Below are 21,788 nucleotides of genomic sequence, written 5' to 3'. Positions count from 1 at the left end.
ATACTGTTGTTAGGAAAAAAAGGAGGGAGACCAAGGACATCTGCCACAAACAACTTCTTTGACCCTGGACACCTCACTTATCAGTACTATCCCTGTTAAAACAAGGAGATAATCCTTTCTTCATCTTTTGTCTGCTTTGCCCATTTAGAATATAACTGTTTGGAAAGTGTTTCCTTACAGTGATTAGAGCAACAGGTCCCTGATCTCAGCTAAAGTTTGTACCTACAACCTTCTGTAAAACAACTAATGAAGAACTAAAAAAAATTCCTTGTCAAGTATCTAAATTACAGTTCTTTCCTATCTGTTTCTCTGTGGTCTGACCAATGCTTTGATCAAGCGTTGATCCATAGGTGAGCTGCAAAGGAAACTGTTACAGGGCACCAAGGAACAGCATAGGCCAAAAGTTTGGCCAAGTGTCTCAACCGGCACCCAGATGGGCACTGGAAAAGCTCCTTTTGTAAGTCACTCTTCAGGAGACACTTCTGGGAAAGCAGGTCCTCTGAATTGCCTTCTGAAACCCCTACGCACGTATCATTTTTTAGGGAACAAAAACCGAAATAAAAATGTTCTGATTAGGAAGGTCAAGTGCCGTGTTGCGATTAATGTGGAAACCTTTCTGTCTCAGATGCAGTTAATGCGTGTAAATCACTGTCTGTGTACTGTTACTCAGTGCCCAGTCTTCAAAGTGGTCTTAAAACAAAATCTTGCTAAATCTGCCACTGCCCAAGAATGGAATTTCCTCTTTGGGCTGGCACAGTCAGTGGGAGCATATTTTAAAACACACTTGATTTGAGAAGGTTAGAAACTCTTTGGAAATCACACGAAATGGTCTGTGCTGCTTCTGTATCATGCCACCAAGAGACGAGTTGCAAATGGTCCCAGTGTGGGGAAACAGCACAGCTCTCAAATGCCCATCAGCCAGCAGCGGTGCTGTTAAGTAGGAAAACCAGATGGCAGGTCAAGGTAAGCCTATGAGACTGATGGAAATGTGTATGAACTGCCCAGTGCACCACAGTACCGAGGGGAAGAGGGAACTTACTGTAAGGACAGCTGTTGCTAAATTGCCAGATTTCATGCAAGGCAAATCGGCTCAGAACCAGTTCTAATTTCTTTCTCGTGATCATCCCTGCCTCCTCCCTAAGCACTAAACTGACCAAGGTATGTTACCAAAGCCACGTTTATGCCCATGTCTCTGAATACCCTGAATTTCTTTCCTAATGCTTACCAAACTAATTCTAAGCTGCATCAGGATTTTCAGAGAAAATTGCTCCCACATTACTCTAGTCAGCACTACAAGATCTAACATATCCTATTTCTTTTTAAAAGAGGCTTGTGACAAAGACTAAAGAGTTTCCAAATGGTTGGGGTCTCAACATACTTCTGTTCTCACCTGATGACATGAGCAGAACAGCCTGAAGAAGGGCAACCTCGGTGTCATCCAGGTTAAATGAAGAAAGAGACATGCCCAGGTCAAAAATGGCATCAGACACTACGCCAAGACCCCCATTTTTTAGCTGGCCCCTTGTCACCGCCATCTCCCCATTTAGTGTTAGAGTCTCACTCTCAGGGTCATAGCGAACTGCTGCTCGGAGGGACATTATCTCCATACAGCAGCCTTTCAGAAGGATGATCTGGTCTTCACATGGCAGCTGCAGAAATTATAAACAGTAAAGAAAAAGATATGTTTTTCAAACTGAGTTGGTTTTACAACTAAAATAAATCCATGAGCATGAAGTCACAGTTCACACCCCAGGACACTACCTCACATAGTACAGCTACCCTCAAACATGCTGCCGATTGACTGCACCGCACAAACCTCCAAGACTTGCATTGCTGCCTTCAGACACTGCCAGCAGATTAACATCCCCACACACCCTTAGGAAATCTAGTGATGACAGCTCTAGGCAAACGGTCCTGGGCAAGATACTCAAAGCAAGCCAGGCTGACTCAGATGCACTTGCAGAAGTGCTGCTCTCTGTGGGACAGCTCAGATTGTGGGAACATTATAAAATTAAGTCCAATAAATCTTAAGAATGTAGCTTTCCGTTTGCAGAACATTTCAGAAAGTGTGAAGGGTGAAGCAGACCTAGCAGGTGCCAGGTTGGTGGCAGCATACGCCGTTGGTTTTGTCTCCCATCATGAGTGGATGCGAGACGGCTAACGTGGTCACGGTTCTCAGCTGTTTACCCTTCTCTTTTCTACTCTTGAGCTCCCTCAGTTTACAACTTAGCATAATACAGTAAACTATAATTGGGGCTGGTACAGACCTCATCCATCCTGGTTAAACTCACTACCAGCCAGGCTTATTTCTTACCTGATCAGAGGAAAACCCAGACGTTTGGGAGGGCCTGTTAAGTGTGGACTGCTTTTTAAATAAAAGGGCCGAAACTTACTGTACTCTTAACGCTCACTGTCCATTTAAACAACACAGAACTTAGTAAGCTACATTTAACTTAGTAAGGCTGATCTCCCTAGACTCCCTATGTTACTGCTGGACAGACAGAAAATCTATGATATAGCTCTAGCTTTTATGCTGGTGCATAAGCCATGGTCTTCAGGGCGTGAGGCTAGACACGTCTTTTCCGTGATATTAAAAAAGCTAAGCTGCCTGAATTGGTGGAGATAGGTTCTGTATTTAGAAAGTATAACTAGGATGCTTATATGTTAGGAGAACGCGTTCCATAAAGCAAGTCTTTATGTTTTCACAGGTAATTCAGTTATAGCAAAACCCACCAAGACTATTTTAAGACTGTCACTAAATGAACAGCAAAGGTCACATATATGAAAAAGCAACTCATTTCTACTTGGCTTTAAAAGAGGCATAAATCTATCCATTTCTGATTCATGTAGAGTTCTTATATTTACCTGATTTGCAATTCAAAATGAAAAAAACCCCCACTAACTAAAGGTTTATGTGACAACTGTGTACTCGCAAAGCAAGTACATTGATTTGGTTTAAAATAATGCAGAGTGGATGCCAGACAGTTAGCTAATGCAAGTGGAAAGCAGTTCCCTGTTAGAGAAAAGTTTTAAGCACAAAGCCAGCCACAGTCAGAAAAAGGAGTTGAATCATGCAGCTATTTTTCTAGCAATGCCAACTTCAGGTGTGAAGTGTTTGATACACAAGAAAAATGACTCATCCAGTTCAGGGCAAATCACACTCTGTGGATCACACTCAGCAGTAGCATGGAGAAGGTTGCACAGCCACAGTGGCAGTCTTGCTACCCAGTGACAACACCACTCTTTGGCTGCTGAGACTGAAGTGGGAACAGAACAGAGAAAGAAGAAGGAAAAGGAGAGGGAAAAGGAAAGGGAGAGGGACACAAAAGAAAAAGGAAGGGAGAAGGGATAAGAAAAGAGACATGAAGGAAAAAAACACTAAGAAGAGGGAAGAATGGTGGAAAAGAATCAGACAGGTAACAGTAGGGAAGACACTGTGACACTTCAGCTGTTTTATTAGTGAGCCATCAAACCAATGAGAGTTCTTCTTCCTACTTGAACCTTCTTAAAATTTCTTCATGGTAGTGGTGATCTGCCTATGCCCGTCCTTCATCCTCCTTCCCAATTCTGAAGGATACATGGGACATCTGTTTCACCGATGCCAAGCCTCAGGTCTTATCTGCCAGCAGCAGCAGTTACCAAAGACAGGGGTCTTGTACATCAGTTCTGCTCCCAGTTATGCAGGGTTCAGTGCTGCCTATACTCATCGGTTGAGCGCTGCCACCAGAGACACCTTCCAGGAGTGGGGTTAACAAATGTGCCTGATTAACTGCCACATGTCCTTTCCTTCTCGCTCTGCTGGGGGAAAAGCCAAAAGGCAGAAACTTGAGATGCTCACCTCTGCAGGACAGACCGGCAGCCAGCACACATGTAATGCATCACCATGGAAGTGAGCTGAGCTGAGCTACCCAAAAAGGTATTTGCATAGCTTCACCCAGCATGAAACCACTGATGCCGGTGACACTTAGAAACTGACATCAAACTGATTAAATGCTTCTCAGTCTTCATCTTCTATGCAGAAGGAAATACAAGAAGGAAACAACAGCAGAAATTCTGAGAAGTAAATGAAGTTTTCTTTATACTTCGATCACCCTGGGATTAGATTCTTTCTTTGAGGCACGGGCCAATGGATGCACACAAACTAAGCTGGGTACGCACAGTGCTTTGCTGGCTTGCGCATGTGTCCAAAGAAGAGAAAAAGAAGGAAAAGTAGCCACGAATATGTCAGTGGCTATGGATGTTCCTTGCCATGCCCCTCCTCCACAGGGATTTACTACACTCTCAGCCTATGCCTCTGTGGAATTAAGCACTGAGGTAATGTTCTGCAGGTCCTACGGGAGAATGGAGGGCTTTTTCTCATAAACAGATCCACAGCTCACACAGCATTGCTTCTAAGAAAAAGATACGGGTTAAAAACCGTAACTGAAACAAAGTTAACAAGACAGTGCCCCTTCAAAAAGGAGCAAACATTTGTCATTTTCTTTATGTTACAGCAGGAGCTACATGACAACTCGGAGGACAGCTGTCCTATTCCTTTGTGTTCATGAGGAGCTGTCCCTCACTCTGCCATCAGATCTTGCTGTCAGGAGTGTCAGGTTTACACGGTGGCTCAGCTGTAAACAAAGCCTGTCCTAGCTGAGCTGCATAACCTGCAGAGGTTGTGCCTAATGATGCCTTGACTTCTCCATCCATGCTTCCTGCCCGGTTCTGACACAAGTGGGCCCACAGTAGCCAGGAGGGGTAGGAGATGTCAGATGGGCACTGCAGTCTGTGTGTGACTGGCAAAACCTTCTAAATTAAAAGACTACCTTGGTATGTCACTGCAACTTCCCACCACCAAATGCCAAATCAGAGGAGACAGATTCCCTCAGACACAAAATGCTGCAAGGGCCTCTTGATCTATGGACACGTTCCTTGTATTTTGAAATCTTCATGCTCGGCCACTATTCCATACTTTCTTGGCTGATGGAGCCAATGCTGAGGTTAGCCAGGGAGAGCTATTTACACTATGCCAACTATTGATATTTACCTTTTCTTGTTCTGTAGGTGCCAGAGGACATAAAAAGCTCTCTCCTTGACCGACCTTAAAGAAAAGCTGCCACATACAGAAGAGTAAAATGCTACAGCTGCCTTAAATGTCCTTCCTGACTTATGTTTAGCTATTAGGAGGAAACACTGTTCCTGAGTTAGGGAGTCCCATGAACTCATTGACCACGGTCATTCCCATTTTGAATGTTATTGACTTGGCATTTCAACAGCAGAGTAAAGTGTTGCTCTGCAGTGTGGGTGAGCAGGCAAGCATCCTTCCATGACCGGATCTGGGATATTTCCACGTTAAAACTCCCATGGTTGTGGATCCTAAGTGACTCACATGACTTAAAATTAATATCTTAAAATATTAAGATTGCTAAGCCTGAAATACTATTTCAGGCTGTAGTTCTGATAACACTTTTTTTTTTTAAGTCAGGAAAAAAATCCTGTCAGCCATTGCATCTGGTCCTTCAGTAAAAACGATACCTCGGTGTAAATGAGATGAGCCTAGGGCCTCTATAATCCTCATGTGCAACCAAGTCTATCTGAGTCAATATTTACTGATATTTAACATGTGAGTATCTACCTGGAATGACAATCCAGTATTTTTACAGACTCTTTTATACACAACTCCCCCATTCAGGAAGAGCATTCTTAAGGAACACAGTGAGGCAAGTGCCACTCCTGGACAGGGATACTTTCCTGAATTTGAAGACTTTGTTACTGTGTAGACCCATTTCCACAATACTGTACCTGCCCAGGAGCCAGAAAGCACAGAGGGGAACTGTGTTCTGGAAGATCTGATTAAATGTATCAAAGATGCTTCCAGACAGTCTCTTTTTGTTCATTTGCTTTGGCCACCTCTAAAGACACATTCGAGTCCCTAATGAACCATGACGACCTCTAGATGAACAAAATCACTATTTCAGGAATCCCAGGAAAAAAGAAATCTCATAAAAATCAAGAAGATTTTAGTCCTATCAGCTTTGGGTCCCTTTAATTTTTCTGGGTTTAAACATAGTGAATTTTTTAGTTCCATGCCAGGAATATTTTGAATAGTTGTTAACAACAGGCATATAAATGAGGAGTGCAAGGAAGTCTTCTTACCTCACAAAACATAGGCAACTTTTTGGCAAAATCCACCACTCTGGTAATCGCTGGTGTGATAATTTTTGTAAACTGGCTGAAGGCTTCTAAATCCACTTTCCCACCTTCTGGGGCATTAACTATTGGTGCCTGCCCAATATCTTCCGGCTAAGGATATAAACAAAGATATTTAAAGGAGCAATCTATCTTAGAGCAAGCATTTTATACTCTAAAAAGTCCTGCTTGGCGACAGAAGATGTGCTAAAAAAAAATAACACTATTCACTTTATAAATAATGCCCATTATACCACAAAACATGAATTTATTTGTTTGTATAAGGCATTTCTAAAAGAGGCGAGTGCACAGAGAAATGGGTGACTGGCATGCCACAACCCATCTTGTGTGGGCATTTTTGTGCGCATGCAGTTTCTTCATTGTGCTTGTATCTGAGTGTTTTGTGTGTGTAGTGTACACATTTTTTGTTTTAAAATATAGGCGTGTTCTTGTTTCTTACAGGTGCTGAGAACTCTCAGGTTTTTCTGAAAGTGAAGGGAGGTGAGGTGACTTTTCACCCCCAAGAAGATGCTGAAAGCTTTGCAGAATTGGGCTCGTTCACCTACTTAAGTTCTGAAATCCTCCTCAGAAGAGATTGCCTGGTATCACAGAGCTCCAGGCAACTGCCAAGGCCTGTTTCCAAAACTAGGCTAGAACAACTGATGACTAAGAATGGGTTAAGACAAAGCTAATCTGGATAAAGTGACTAAAATCTGAACTTGTCTGGGTAAAATATTGGTTGAAAATCATGACTTCAGCTCAAGGCTTCCCCAAAATGAAAAAAAAAAGAGGTATATTGAGGATTTCAACAGGAATATACAACAAAATAGTTTCAAGCAGAATCCGTGATGAGTGTTTTTTTTTCTCCAACTGCACTTCAGTTTGTTCATGTGATTTTTATGACAGCTTGTCAATGTTACCATGTATTTTAAAAACAGGCATATCAAAGCTGTTCCATTCACGAAGTGTGGCTTTGAGGTTGTAATAGACCTGCCAGCCACCATGCAGAGGTTCCATTTCATTTACATTAGAGTAAAAAACTGGATAAAACCCAGAGAAGAAGGCCTTTACGACTGATGGAATTCAATACATTTATATAAGTGCACTTAAAACAGGGGAGGTGCTGTCTATAATAAAACCTTGTGTTCAGCATTTTTGTTTAAGCAACCCATTGTAAAGGATCCTTCCACAGCTGTCACCTATCTGAATCCAAATCTTAACTTCTTTCAAGAAAAAAACTCTGCAATGTGTGAATAAAGCAAGCACCAATTGTAAAGTAACAATGAAGAGGACTGGGCTCAATTATCGGACAGTTCCTACTAAAAAACCCAAATAATCCCAGTTCTAGGCTCCCTCCCTCCCTGAAACTTGGGAAACTAAACCACATTGTCTGTGTGCTCATGATAAACAACCTTCATCACTTCCAAGCAAGAAGACCAAATGCTTAAAACCACACATAACATTGTTAGGGGGAAAAAGAAAGAACACAGCACTTTCTTGGGAAAGGGAAGTCAGGATCACTACCTAAAGCTATGACACTCCAGAAGGGAATGCAACTGGAGAGCCCTTGCTACCTAACTCACCTTTTCAATAGGAAAAGAAGTCCAGACCTCAAAGGAGGTCCCGCTGCTGAAGAACCAGCTTCAGCTGCCTAAGGACCAACCCACAGCTCCTGGGGTGTGCGATCAGTTCCTCTGGCTCTTCAACAGCTTGCGGCAGGGCTTTCAAAGCCCTCCACCTGGGGCTGGCACGCCATCCTGGACTACCCCTTCTGTGCTCACTGCGAGGTGTCAGTGAGCTTCCTATGCTTGCCTTGAAACCACTGGGCTTCAGCATGTTAGCTCTGCAAATAAGCAGGAGGCCCTGCAGCAAGGGCTGTGCCAACGGCAGTTTGATCTGGCCTAGGAACCAGTTGTGGAAGCCACAGCTGGTTTCTGAACTGCCCGTTACAGCTGCCACCCCTGCCTCTGTCCCACCCCGCCATTTTCCCAGTAGCCCACTCATTACACAACCTCATGCCCTTGGTTATGTTTTTGCTGGAGGTTCCCCCACCACTATGCCTGTCTCCAGAGCCTGAAGACCCTCAACAATCACATTTTATGTGGCCTACTGTACTCATTCCCAGCGCCGACCTCAAGCTCCCCATGCTTTAAGCCAAACCAGGCAATACCCAAAGAACAGTGATCCTGTCTAAGCAACAAAACACACTATTGCAGCTGCTTCTTGATCTGCTAAAACTACTGCTGCAAACCTCACCGTGCAGCACCACTGGAAAGTGCTCTGTTGCTTCTTCCCAGTGATCACTGGCTGTGCTTTCCTGATGGCACGCTACTACGAATATGCAGCCATTCATACAGAAATGTAGACAGTGCCACTGAGATTATCAGAATGTCATAAAAGGGACATAAAAGCTGGTTTGAATATATAATGTCTCTTAGCAATTTAACAGTAGGTTGGGATTCCCATGGTGAATTAAGCAGCAGGAGCCTAGGCCTGCAAAAAATGAGCATTCTCTATCTGGTTAGGTATACACAAACTGTTAAAGACCCCTGTGTATTCCTGAAATGCAGTCTACAATCCCTCTGTTGTGCTGTAGAAGCATTTTGCATTCTGCACTTCTTTCCTTTAAAAATCAATTTAGAAAAATCAACTAAATCCTCTTCTAAGGCTGAGGATCACAAATCACCATTTATTTTCCAATCCTTAGTTACAGACTGAAAGCTTACGTTGTCTTGTGGTCTGCAATTGCAATGCTATAAGTCTATGTTTCATCCTGCTTTCACTGAAAGTAATTTTTCTTTGCTAAATTCATTGTAATTAATGTGTTCACTTTGGAACAAGGAAGCAAAACCCATGAGTTACTAATTAAAAATATCAGCTTTCACCTAAAACTTACATTGTTTTAACACTTACAGTATGTTTTATGCTAGTCCCTAATAAAGACAACTATCCCTAGACATAATATATAAAAAAAGATTTGGTATGCTTAGAGACTGCTACTGCTGTTAATCAGAAGTGAAACACTTTTGCTACTTTTTCTTACCATAGCGCATTAAAAGTATCCAGCTGGGTAAGCCTTAACTTAGCAACATGCTGTTTATCTCTTGAAATACATGGTCTGATCAAACACTGAGCTTCAGGCAAGAATAAGCACGTAGTAACTATAAAAATCATCCATTTTCATACACTGGCAGACATATCCACTTTGGGGTGGCAATGTACAGAAGAAAGAAAGGAACCTGGCTCCGAGAGCAGTGTAAAAGGCTACAGCCCTTACCAGAAATTTCCTCTTCTGCTTCCAGTGGCTTCCTTGTGCATTGGTGGCCACATGTGCTTCAGTAACAATTTTGATGAGCTCCCATTCCTCATCTGTTGGCTCTGGTTTGTGCCCAATGGTTTTCTGCAGCTCTTCCCGACGTCTCTTCTCTCGATTTTCTTCTATCAGCTTCCTCTTTGCCAACCGCTTGCTGTCATCCAACACCACTAGCAGGGGAAAAAAACATACAAAAATGGCAGGAAGCTCTTAAGGCTGTCTGAAACCTGGTCTTTTGTGTGCCTGAGGTACTAATTGATTACAAACACCTTAACTAATCAGTAAAGAGGTACTTTGGTAAGACCCACAGTTGACACAGTTCTCTTACTTCTCCCTCCAAACTTCACCTCTCAGAAGCCTGGATTGCAAAGAACGACTTACCCTTCTGGTGACACTTTGTATGCTGCCACTGTCTTCAGCGGCTTACTCCACTAATAAAACTAATATGTAAAAGCTGTGTGAGGGCTTGGACAAAGTGCTCCTACAATAGACTTGGAGTAATCCATGTTGGGAAAGATGCACTTTTGTCTCCTTTAAAGTATTATCAGCACTCTTGGTGCTCTGAATTGTGTAGAATGTGTTCTTGTAAACCAGCAGAAGGTAATGTCGATTAAGGAAGTGGGAGTACTTACTCACAGGAGGCTCGACTACCTGTTGCATGACAAGATCGGAAACAATCTGCCTTCGGCTCCTTCCTTAAGCCCTAAAATGGTGCTGTTCCATAGCATCCCCCTAGAACCCTGCTACTTCCAGTGATGCCGGGCCCTAGGGCTGTGCATCTCTGACCACCATGGAAAGTTTTAGGCCATTTTCCATGCAAACATGAATATGCCATTTAAACAGACTGGCCTGCTTTAGCAGAGGAGGACCATTCTGATCCACAACTGGTGGCAGGCAGGCAGGAGCAACAAACCCCCTGCTTACGTGCTTCTGTTCGCACCTTTTAACTCAAAGGTGGGAGAAACCCTTCTTGAGGCAGGGGACAGCTGGCCCGTCTGCCACGCTCAGTGACAGCTCCTTCGGTGCATATGCAAGCGCAGCCCACACAGGCCACGGCAGATTTATGGCAATGGCACCTTCTGGTCACCACCAGGCTCAGAGGAACTTCTCTGTAGAGCCACTGCCTGGCTGATGCTCACCACTGCCTGCTGCATCAGACTGGGCTGGATGCAAACCGGTGACCTAGGGTTATCCAGCCCAACTCCTGAAGGTCTAACTGGCTAAAATGAAGTTGTGTCATTTCTTCCATTTCCCTCTAGACAGAAGACACTGCTGTCCATTACATTAACAATGAAAAATACTATTAGAGTATTCTTCCATTGTTTATTGGGCCTGTTTTCCTGTCAGTTCTTCTGCAGAGGATTACACCAGCAACAATCATTAACATTAATGCACAGAGGGGTTTATGTGACTTCCTCCCATTTGCACTAATTGAAGTTATTGGTGTAAATCCCTGTGCAATGGCAGGAAAAGATGACCCCTAAGAGTTAATCTTACAGCCATATTTTCTAGTTCTTTAGAATGAGAGTCGCATTCTTTGCAGTAGATAACTTCTTCAGGGCTAAAAATAAAACAAACAACTGCAGGATGACTCATACAACGACATTCAATTTCACATCCTCCAGAATTTTCTAAACAAGATTTTGTTTTCTCAAGCAAAGTGTCTATCTAGATGCCTTTCTCCCTCCTCTCCTCCGAAGAGTGAACATTTCTAGTGCTATTCAGCCTGCTAAGGCCAGGAGAAGGTGCAATCTGGTGAATGATAAAAAATTACAGCCCTATGAAAGTGGTTTGATGCAGTGAGCATAATTCTCTGGTATAAGTTATTAAAAACAATAAAGTGCTAGCAGTTCTGCTCTACTTTAACAGTCTTCACTAATCAACACACTGTAAGCAAACACACACGTTTTTAAAAAAAAAAGAAAAAAGAAAAAAGAAAGAAAACCAGGAAAATATACTTACAATCTGTTGCCATGCCAACAAAGATACATTTTTTGAAGCGACATTCCTGGCACTGATTTCTTGTTACTTTGTCTATCACACATTTTCCTTCATATTTACAGGAATAGGTTGGATGGAGGTTTTTCTGAATGGTTCTTCTAAAAAAACCCTAAGTGCAATAAATAAATACATTGGAAAGCATTAGCATTGTGCAATTTTTTCAGATTGGGAGCCACTTTGGTTTGGTAGAAATGTAACTAAGTCTGCAAGATAACAAACGTCATTCCATGAAACTCTCAAAGAGGAAACGAAGGAACCAGTTTCATAGTGTATGACATTTCTCTTCTGAGTTTCATGAAACATTTCCTCCCTACAAATTAAAACCAGACATCTTAGGTAAGTAAAGGCATAAGTAATTCTGTCTTGAGGGAAGAAAACTGTCTACATGTCTTGAAGTCTTATGTTTCTGTCTGTTACATTTTTGTTTTGTTTGACTTCTGCAAATAGTAAGAACTGTTGTGCGTGTGTGCTACGAAAGGATTAAGAACAGTTCTACTCCTTTCTGCCCATCAAAGCCAAATAACCAACCAACCAGCCAAATCTGGGCAAGACTAAGAATTTTGCAAACACAATTTACACAATCTTTGAGTTTGGTTCTAAATAATGGATTCATAATTTTTAAATTATCTATATTTCTGAGAAAAGGATTTGATTTGTATTTACCACAGATTTACCTCTGTATTCAAAAAAACACTGTCTGCATATAAATCCATTCATTCTATCCATCTATCCATCCATCCATCATAATACTGATCTCTATTGTCAATTGAAACAGATCCCAAGCTCATGAGCTAATGTAGCTCCACTGAATTCACTGATTTATACACCTCATAGACTCTGGCCTTAGGTAAAGAAATCAGATACAACTTATCTCTGAACATTACAGACCTAATTCTGCTACTAATTTCAATATGAGTTTTCTCACTGACTTCTTCAAGAGCTGGACAAACTTCCCAAGACTGCAAGATACAGACAAGATAGGCTGTAAAGCAAGAAATTTAGACTTCACTTTAATTTCAAGTTTCACCATCATTTGAGACCATCTACACTCAGCAATGCAGCTTAGGACCACCTTGACATAGAGAACACACTGGGACCCTGGTCCTGTCTGACTAAGGCCACTGAGAATGGTTTTGGTTTCAGTGAAAACAACGGCAAAATTAAAGTGAGATTTTACCTTATGAACAGCCTCTCCAGCTGGAATTTTATCTAATGAATAGTTTCTTCACTTCACTAGGCAAAAGGTCTGTTTTTTAATCATGTTAAATAACACCTGGTGAAATCTTACAGCAGTGTGTAATTTCTTTTAACACAGACTGTTGAACTGAGATGTACAGATAAGTCTGTACTTCAGTTTGAGCTCCTACCTCCAGTGAAGACAATAAACAGCTTTGTCCTCATTGGAGTTTTATCTTACAAGATCCAGCTCGAGCTAAGACTATAAGTCTTTCTTCCTTAGTAACGGTTAAGACCTGAAATACCAATCAAACTGAGTTGCATAAAGCATGTGTGTGAGCCTTTGCAAGACTGGAACCTACTGGGTTGAGCCCAAATTCAAGAAATCACAGGCAAGATGTCATTATGTTTGGATCAGGTCTCAAACTCTCATCCATCCAACAACTGGATTTGGATCCAGTCTCAAATCTGTGATGAATTCCTCAAGACAGGACCTGCCCGTCTCCTCCTTGAAGGTCAAAGCTGGTTCTGGACAACCAGGGCCACAGGGTATCTCTAGTTCCAGAAAATATGGAAAAATCTCTGATGAATCTGAGGAAGTGGTACTGAACTTCTGTTTTCCAAACCTTGCATGTCACTTAACGTCGCTCTAGCTTTACAATGGCAAAGCTCTTCATCACTTGTGTTGGGACAAGTGCATTTCACCTTCCTATTCCTTTGCACTTCTCAGAAACCTTTTACAAAAAGCTCTTTGATCATCTTTAGATACAATGTGATAAGGAAGCTGCTCTCTGTATTTGTCTAAACACTTTATCACAGAAGTGTTATTTTCACCAATAAAATAAAGCGTATTTTATTGCAAGACAACTACTCTTTTCCTAAATTCCTTTACTATGCACCTATAGGGCAATAGATGCAATGGGTACAGTCTGGAGAAATATTTTGTGATGCCAGAACTCACTGCTGGTTTATGTTTAAAGTCTTTACAATTTACTCCTCAGAAATCATGTGTGAGGATGCTTTGTTCATGAAAGCACTTGCCAAAGCAAATTTTTGGCTGTCACTCCTGATTAATGCTGTTACAAAATTAAAGTTCTTTTGAATGGAAGCAACTAGTAAATGTCAAATTCATTGAGAACTGACTACATATAACTTTGCTGATAAATCATACAACTTCAAGTGTGCACGCAGATCCTCCAAAGTATGGCTTGAAACTGTCCACACAAAAACCCCCATCTTGTAGAATGAATACATTTGCAAGAAGAACAACAAATCAAATCAAAACAAAATGGTCTCTTTGTAAGCCAACTGTAAGCAGAAGAAATTAATTACCTTTTGCAAATTTTTAGCTTAGTTCCTTGTGCACATAAGCATTATTTTAAATTTTACCAAAGAACTGTATCTGAAGATAAAATCAGATAGAAGAACTGTGTCTGAAGATAAAAGTAGATTTTCTATGCTCTATCTCCAAAATAGCTGGTAGGCATAAAAAGAAATACTTCAGTTGGAGTAACAAAAATCTTAGTAGGAAAGCTAGTGAGAGAGCTTGGAGCAAAAGATATTTCATAATGCCACAGTGTTGCTTACTTCTCATTATATCTGAATTAAGTCATACTCTTACATTTTATGTATTGTTATCATCTGGTATATGGGATGCGTACGGGAATCACTTGTTTAGTTCCACAGTTTTTTTCAGATACAAATAATTTTTAATACACATTATGTATGTATTTGTATAAATCTGTTATGAATATTACCACGAATCTGCTATACATAGGATATTCAGGCCTTTGTGCATTTCATAAATGTAACTCAGGGCAATGCTGTACAACTGAAGGAACTACTTCAACAAAAGACCTTCTGTGATGTCGGGCTCTAAAGCCAATCCAAACCCAAAATCTCGAATCCAAATATTCCAGACTTTGTGGATGAACAGAATATGATTTCTGTGGCTTAGTCCCATGAAACTAGTCCATGACATGTGTGGTCCCATTTGTCTAGAAAAACAATTATTTTTTATTTTCTGCAGGAAAGAATAGCTTTCTTACAGGATCTCAAGCTATTCAGGCAAATTTATGGCAGTGAAATCATGTAAGATGTGCCTGATTGTGTTACTCAATTTTTTTTATTTACTTGCCCAAAGCAATCTCTTTTTTAATTTTGCATGTAGCTTTGTAGATGCAATTTAGGGCTGAAAGCACATTTCAATATGCTTAAGTTAAAGAAGTCAAAATCTTCTTGAAACTGTTTTAACTGGGTGTCAGTGCTTCCCAAAGTGATGGATGTTACTGTTGTATGAGCATGTGGAAGGGATTTTGATTTCTACTTCTTCACAGTAACGATGAGAGGCACTGGAACATGGTTAATCACTACAGACTCTTAATGGCCATAGGCAGAATCTCAGAAACATGACCAAAGGAACATTAAAAAATGGAAATAGTGAAAGCTAACAGTTAAACAGCAACAACAAAAATCTAAATTTCTCATTCGTTTTTCAGAAGCAAACACTGCAAAAATCAACTATATTCCTTATGCATATGAAAAGCAGCAGCATAGCCAGTTACAGCTTATCATCAGTACTGGATGTTCTTATACGCTTCTAATCTGTCTTTGTTTTATTTGACAGCGCAGTTCAGGCAATCTGTATAATGGAGGAGCTGGACAGCTATTTCTGATTCCCACTTTCCCACCGTGCCATTTACCTTGCAACCTTCGCAAGTGATGCAGCGATAATGATATCCAGTAGCTTTGTCCCCACATACTACACATAGCTCATCCTTGTCTAAGTAACTGGGTATATACCCTGTAAAGAAAAAGAGCATGTGGCATGTAAATTCAATATGAAATGATACATTTGGTATAAAAATATTATATTTAAATCCACTATAGATCTTGTCTACCAGCCCCATATTTCTGAACTCACTGAATTTCCTAAATAAAAAGATCACACTGTTACAGACTTATTTAACCATAGTCTACGGTAACTTCTACTTTTCAGACTATTTCAGCATCTATTGGCCAAGAGGGAGAAGTTGGAACATGACTTCTCTCTCTTGAGTGATATACTATATCAGAAAAATAAATCTATTTATTTTTACCTCAAAAGCTTTGACGTGAAAAAATGAAACAAGACATACAATATATATCTCTTTTCTGTTTCACAAAACCCCTGATATACTTGGACACCGAAGATGAGGTCCCAGGTTGCAGGGTGACTCACGAGACTTGGTAGTAAGAAATATTTACTGAGAGATCCTTTGTTTCAAAACAGCTCCACAGGTGTGGTTAGAGATGTACCAGCAACAGACATCCCAAGGTGCATTGATCATACCTGACCTGGGTGTGCTCTGCAGCAATATTTAATATAGCCTGAATTTAGGGTAAAATACACGGGCATTCAAATATGTGAGTGTGAGTACGTGCGTGCGTTAGAATGACATTTTTCTCTTCTGAAGTGGTCTACCAGACACCCAACAAGTTAAATGAAATATTACTGCTATGAAAAACATCAGAAATGCTTAGTTCTTTTCCCACAATGATAGTTGTTTTGATAACATAAACATATTTTCCATTTGAGCAAAAAACCAAAACCATTCTGATGGTAACCAAAAGGCAATTCTAAACTAAAGAGAACTTTTAAACAGAGGAAAAAATACAAACTTTCAAAATGAGTGTTCCTGTGACTCATAATTAATGAGGTTATGGTACATAACTCTTCCTTCTGAAAAATCTCTCTGTAAATACGTAACACAGAGATCTCAGATTCACTTTGAGGGGAGAGAGGAAAGTGCAGCTATTTGCGTAACCACGTAAGATTACCGAAGTGTAGTAAATATTTCACCGAATCCCAGAATGGCTGAGGTTGTAAAGCATCTCTGGAGGTCATCTGGTCCAACACCCCTGCTCGAGCAGAGTCACATAAAGCCAACTGGCCAGGACCATGTCCAGACGTTTTTTGAGAATCTCAAAGGATGGAGACTCCACAACCCTCCTGGGCAACCTGTGCAAGTGCTTGGTCACCCTCATAGTGAAGATTATTTTACTGTCTTCAGGAAGAACTCCCTGTATTTCTATTTGTGTTCATTGCCTCTTGTCCTGTCACTGGGCACCACTCAGAAGAGTCTGGCTCCGTCTTCTACTTGATGGGGGATCAGGTATTTATACACATTGATAAGACTCCACACACATACTTGAGCCTTCTCTGCTCCAGGCTGAGCATTCCCAGCTCTCCAGGTCTCTCCTCATAGAACAGATGCTACAGTCCCCTCATCATCTTTGTGGCCCTTTTCTGGGCTCGCTCCAGTATGTCCACGTCTCTCTGGGGAGCCCAGAACTGGACCCAACACTACAGTTGTTTCACCAGAGCTGAGTGGAGGGGAAGTATCCCCTCCCTCAACCTGCTGGTGATGATCTTCCTAATGCAGCCCAGGATGCCATTGATCTTCCTTGCCTCAAGGACACACTGCTGGCTCATGTTCAACTTGCTGACCACCAGGAACCCCCAAGTACTTCAATGAGAAGTGCTTTCCACCTGGTTGGGACCCAACCTGTACTGCTGCATTTGTTACTCCTGCCCCTGAGCAGGATTTGGCATGCCTCCCATCCCATTTCTCCAGCCTGCCTAGGTCACTCTGAATGGCAGCACACACCCCCCCCGGCGTACCAGCCACTCCTCCCAGTTTTGCATCATCCACCAACTGGTTGAGTGCAGTTTATGAGTGCAGAGAGGGACAGTCCTTTCAATGTGGCTACCTATAACATTACCCCTTGCCACTGGCTTGCTGAACCCATCTGTAGCACGACACGTTAAGACTAGACTCCAAGCTTGCGGTCCTTATGCAGCCCTCATACCAGTATGGCTTGGTATGCCTTGGGGACTTGGCACACCACAGTCACATGGAGAGCAACCAGACTCAGGGCAGCAGAAGGCTGTTGGAGGATGCTGCAAGAGTGGTGGCCATCATCTTCCTGTGACTAACGTACCAGAGGGCCACTTCAGTAACAGACAGCTTCAATGAAACTGCCTTCCTAAGGCTACGCTTGCCAGAGGCTCTCCAGAAACAAAAGCCCAAATCATAGAGAAAACACTTGAAATTAACTAAGCTTAAAATACTTGAACTTTCTAGGGGCTCATGAGTGGATTAGGAGAAAGTAAAGAAGCAAGAAGGCAGGAAGTATTTGTACAGTCTACTTCATATGTCTCATTTGATCATAATTATGAGAACCTCAAATTACAGAGGAACATATATCCCTCTTCTATAAAGCTGGTAAGCAGGAGCACTCTGAAACCATGCCTGAGTACCTGTGCCTCAGGTTTGCCAATACCCTTACTGGCATCTGAAAGGGGAGTGGGGGAATGAGCTGAGATCTTCCTGATGTATCATACCAGTCTAGAATATGGCAAAAGATCAGATTTAGATTCAAGTTACATTCCTCCATGATGAACAAGTTGTGCTTGGATAAAGACTGGTGGACACATGGAGCTGATTCTGTGACCTTGAGGGAAGAGAGACAGCAGGGTTTCGACTCTAATTTACATCACTGACTCCTAATGGACATTATGCCTGGGTGGATTAGCAGAGGCTATTATCTCCATCCTGCCCCCCTTTTGCTCACACCTGCCTCTGCACATGCAACACATACACAACATGGAGCCAGTACAGGAGGCAGCAAAGGGACACATAATCTTCCACTAAATTTCTCGTAAAGATTAATGGCTTCTTGTTATTGCTGGTTACTGCTATTCATGACACACAGATTTAGTATAGCATAGACTATATCCTCTAAAATTCAGTGTCCCTGGTTTGCTTCCTCAAGAATTACTTCTGAATTAAATGCCTTGATGTTTCATTAAGTATATAATCTGGTTAGCACTGCTCATGTAATGGCAGCTTTGTTCTACTGGAGGAGCAGGAGACCACTTGTCTAAACGGCTTCCTTAAATATATACAGTAGCCTGAGCATGAGACCACTGCTGTCCATCTCCTTGGAGTTTCATTACTTTATCCAACCCAGGAAACAGTTTCCAGTCTGGCAGAAAAGACAAATCTCCTGCAGGCACTCTAGTCAGAAATTAGAAACTGCATCCTTACATGCAACCACATTCCCAATTCTGCTGCATCGGAAGTGTTAAGTGCCAGCTATTTAAGCTACTTAAACGTTAAACATTATGTTCATCGCTTTTGCAGCATGGTGCCCACGTCACAAGGTAAGCACACTCTTTGAACTCTTCTACTGATTCAACAGGAAACACGGATAGAAAAATCTTATCCCAAGAAATCATTGGTAATAAAAGTGTGCAACAAACATATTTTTTCTTTTTATTACAAATCTGAGAGTGATATCCACGCTGTTGTATATTTTTACCCCTCCTTCCAACAGCTGAAACTGCTAGAAAGTAGGAAAATTGGACCTTCAGCAGGATTTCAAAAGGATGTAATTCAGACAAACAGATGCGCCAAGAGGAATAAGGGACTTTACATTCAGTTCTTACAAACCATACTGTCCACTGTAAATAATTTCTAGTAGATGGAAATATCCAGTCTGACCTCTGTATAAATTCAATGCAATTTCATTTGTAAGACGTGCAGATAAGCAGCCTCAGTGCATTTTTGCTGCTACTTAAGAATTAGACACAGTATCAGCAGATGGAAATTCAAAAGCCTTTCTAAACTTGGTACCAGCATGGAAGCTATGAATAGCGCGATGGAGATTCTTGGGGAAGCCATGAATGGCAACAGAGTTGTCTGTTGGAGAGTCTGAGGAAGAAGCTGAGCAACAGACTTCTCTTACTCCTTGCAGCGCTTGGGGGGAAAAAAGAGGAGGGGCAGACTTAATAGGGACCTCTCTCTCACATCAGCAGTACTTTGGCATCTTGTCCGTTTAATAACTCTGATCCAAAAATAAAACCTCCTATGTGGACAAAGCAGATGCTGTCTGGACAGATTAACCCAGGTACTTGCTTATGAATGTCTGATGACAAATCTCACGGGAACATCAGGTGGATTCCTATTTCTGGTGTTCACATTTCATCCTTTATTTCTTAGTCAAAATCTACCAAATGCATAGTGAAGAGGAACTGTTCAAAAGCAACACCAACCTCACCGGACCGTACAACAATAACCAACATTGTTCCTTGGCCTTTCAAGCCTCTGTCTGCTGTATTCTAGCAACCTCCCGGACTATCGTTCGGTGCATCCTGTATGATCCTCAAAGGTAACTATCAAGTATGACTTAACATCGTTCATCCCAATGCCCGCCTTGGAACTTTGCTTTCAGTGGAGAACACCAATGAATGACCTTGACCTTCCATGTCTTGGGTTTCCCCTGCAGCCTAAAGTAACTCCTTTGCTCCCCAGACTCCCACCTGCCAGTCCACCTAATCTTACTGTCTTGGCAAGGTTAAGTACCCAGCAGGACCAGTTGCCCCTACCTAGAAGAATATGTTGTACAATGCATTCTAACCATCTTGATGGTGATTTACAGTATCTTTTACATTGTAACTGTAGCTTTGCAGAGGTATGGCAAGAAACAATTCCCTTCGATAGGAAAATGCGCAATGAGTTTGCCCCAGCAGTTTTAAGGACAGAACGAGATCTGCTAATCTATGCAGTCATCTAAGGTACTCTCTTTCATTAATACTGTATGCCTACACTCTCAAATTACCATTTGCAGGAATGATACCTTAAAGCAGCATATGCGACTCTGCACTGTTTAACAGATTGGAGAGACACAAATGAGACACTTGGTGGCTATTCTTGCCCCCCACAACAAGGCAAAGAAAAACTGTTTAAATGAAAACAACCCATGAAAAATGATACTGTTTTTTTTCCCTCTGTACCTGGCACACATTAAAAAAAATGTTTTGGGAAAAGTAAAGCACTGATTTCAGTTCTGTTGAAGTATGGTAGCACAGTCTTTACATGTTCAGGTCTCTCTCTGTACAATGTAATATTGGCTCAGGGATTAAACCACACCTTAAAAAAAATTCTAGGACCCAAAACATATTTGACTACCAAACAGGGGTATGAGTGCCATTGACACAAACAAATTATGTCTGTATACCAGATGCTCCTTATTAGCTTGTGCCTGATCCACCATAGGCTTACACCTTGCAAGCAGAAAAAGTAATTTTTTTGCTATTGCACAGGGACACTTGTGTTTTAAGACCACTATCCAGTATTTTGATTTTCACTGCACACTGGCAGAGTCGTGTATTAAATATATTCCCTGAAATCTATTTTTCCCCCATCTGGTATAGTTTGCATGACTAGAAAGCACTCACTGAAATGAGGAGTTTAGGACTTATCAGTAAGGTCTTATTCAATTACTAGACATTGCAGTATGAAAATGGAAAAGATGAAATTAATTACTACCTTGAGAATCCCTAACTGTATTAGAAATGAAAAGAAAATTCATACTGCTGTTCTACCAATTCCATAGTCACATTGTAACCCTTTATAAATCATAAAAAATTACAAGAGCCATCCAGATATCATCCTGGATACACTTGTGTAGAAAAAGCTTAAACAGAGTGTTTATCAGAGAAAGCATACAGCTGAGTGAGAAAAAGCATACTGCATTCTGTTTTGCACTGTTATCAATACTGACCTGAAAGGCTGGGCTGATAACACTGATCCTTGTTTCCCGCTTTCTTTAAATTACTCCCACTGAGAAAAATTGCTTATTTCTCCATTGAGCTTAGCAGCACTGAGAATGCTGTTTAAAGAGAGTCACATTTTTTTAGCTGCCTTGCTTGTCCCCAATTTTGACCTTTGTCTACATGCTTTGATTTATGGAATTGCTAAAATTCGGCAAGAGATTTTGCAAAGATAGAACATATGGAACTTTTTTATAGTGTCTTTTCCTTCAGTGACTTTACTATGTATTAACTCTGTTCTTTGGGCTGAGTCAGAAACCTTATCAACATCAGTGCATTTTGCACAGACATGCTGAACATATTTTAGCCCAAACTGTGTTATCACTTAAACTGCTGTGATCAATACTGTACTTGCATCCATTACCAATTACAGGTACGAAATGCACTACTGTAAGAAGCAGACCATGCAGGGCTCATTCCTCCCCCCAAGTTATTTAAATGTTTTCAGAGATCACAGGTTAGTATTGC

At 41.4% G+C, this 21,788-nt stretch overlaps 1 protein-coding gene across 14 annotated transcripts in view; it reads right to left on the bottom strand.

Moving 5' to 3' along the window:
* Window positions 1-21,788, bottom strand: part of THRB (thyroid hormone receptor beta) — a 181,541-nt gene that overhangs the window by 5,662 nt on the left and 154,091 nt on the right. For 13 of the 14 annotated variants that reach the window (XM_080385057.1, XM_080385050.1, XM_080385061.1 and 10 more), the window contains 5 exons: window positions 15,364-15,464; window positions 11,447-11,594; window positions 9,449-9,654; window positions 6,139-6,285; window positions 1,391-1,649 (listed from right to left, as the gene is read on the bottom strand). In XM_080385057.1, the coding sequence (XP_080241183.1) occupies window positions 1,391-1,649; window positions 6,139-6,285; window positions 9,449-9,654; window positions 11,447-11,594; window positions 15,364-15,464 (861 nt within the window). The remainder of the gene's footprint in view (window positions 1-1,390; window positions 1,650-6,138; window positions 6,286-9,448; window positions 9,655-11,446; window positions 11,595-15,363; window positions 15,465-21,788) is intronic. The other variant, XM_080385055.1, reaches the window with a different exon arrangement.

This window comes from Falco punctatus (assembly GCF_963210335.1).
Source record: "Falco punctatus genome assembly, chromosome: 4".
NCBI classification, from domain to species: domain Eukaryota; kingdom Metazoa; phylum Chordata; class Aves; order Falconiformes; family Falconidae; genus Falco; species Falco punctatus.
This window is presented reverse-complemented; position numbering and strand designations above follow the sequence as displayed.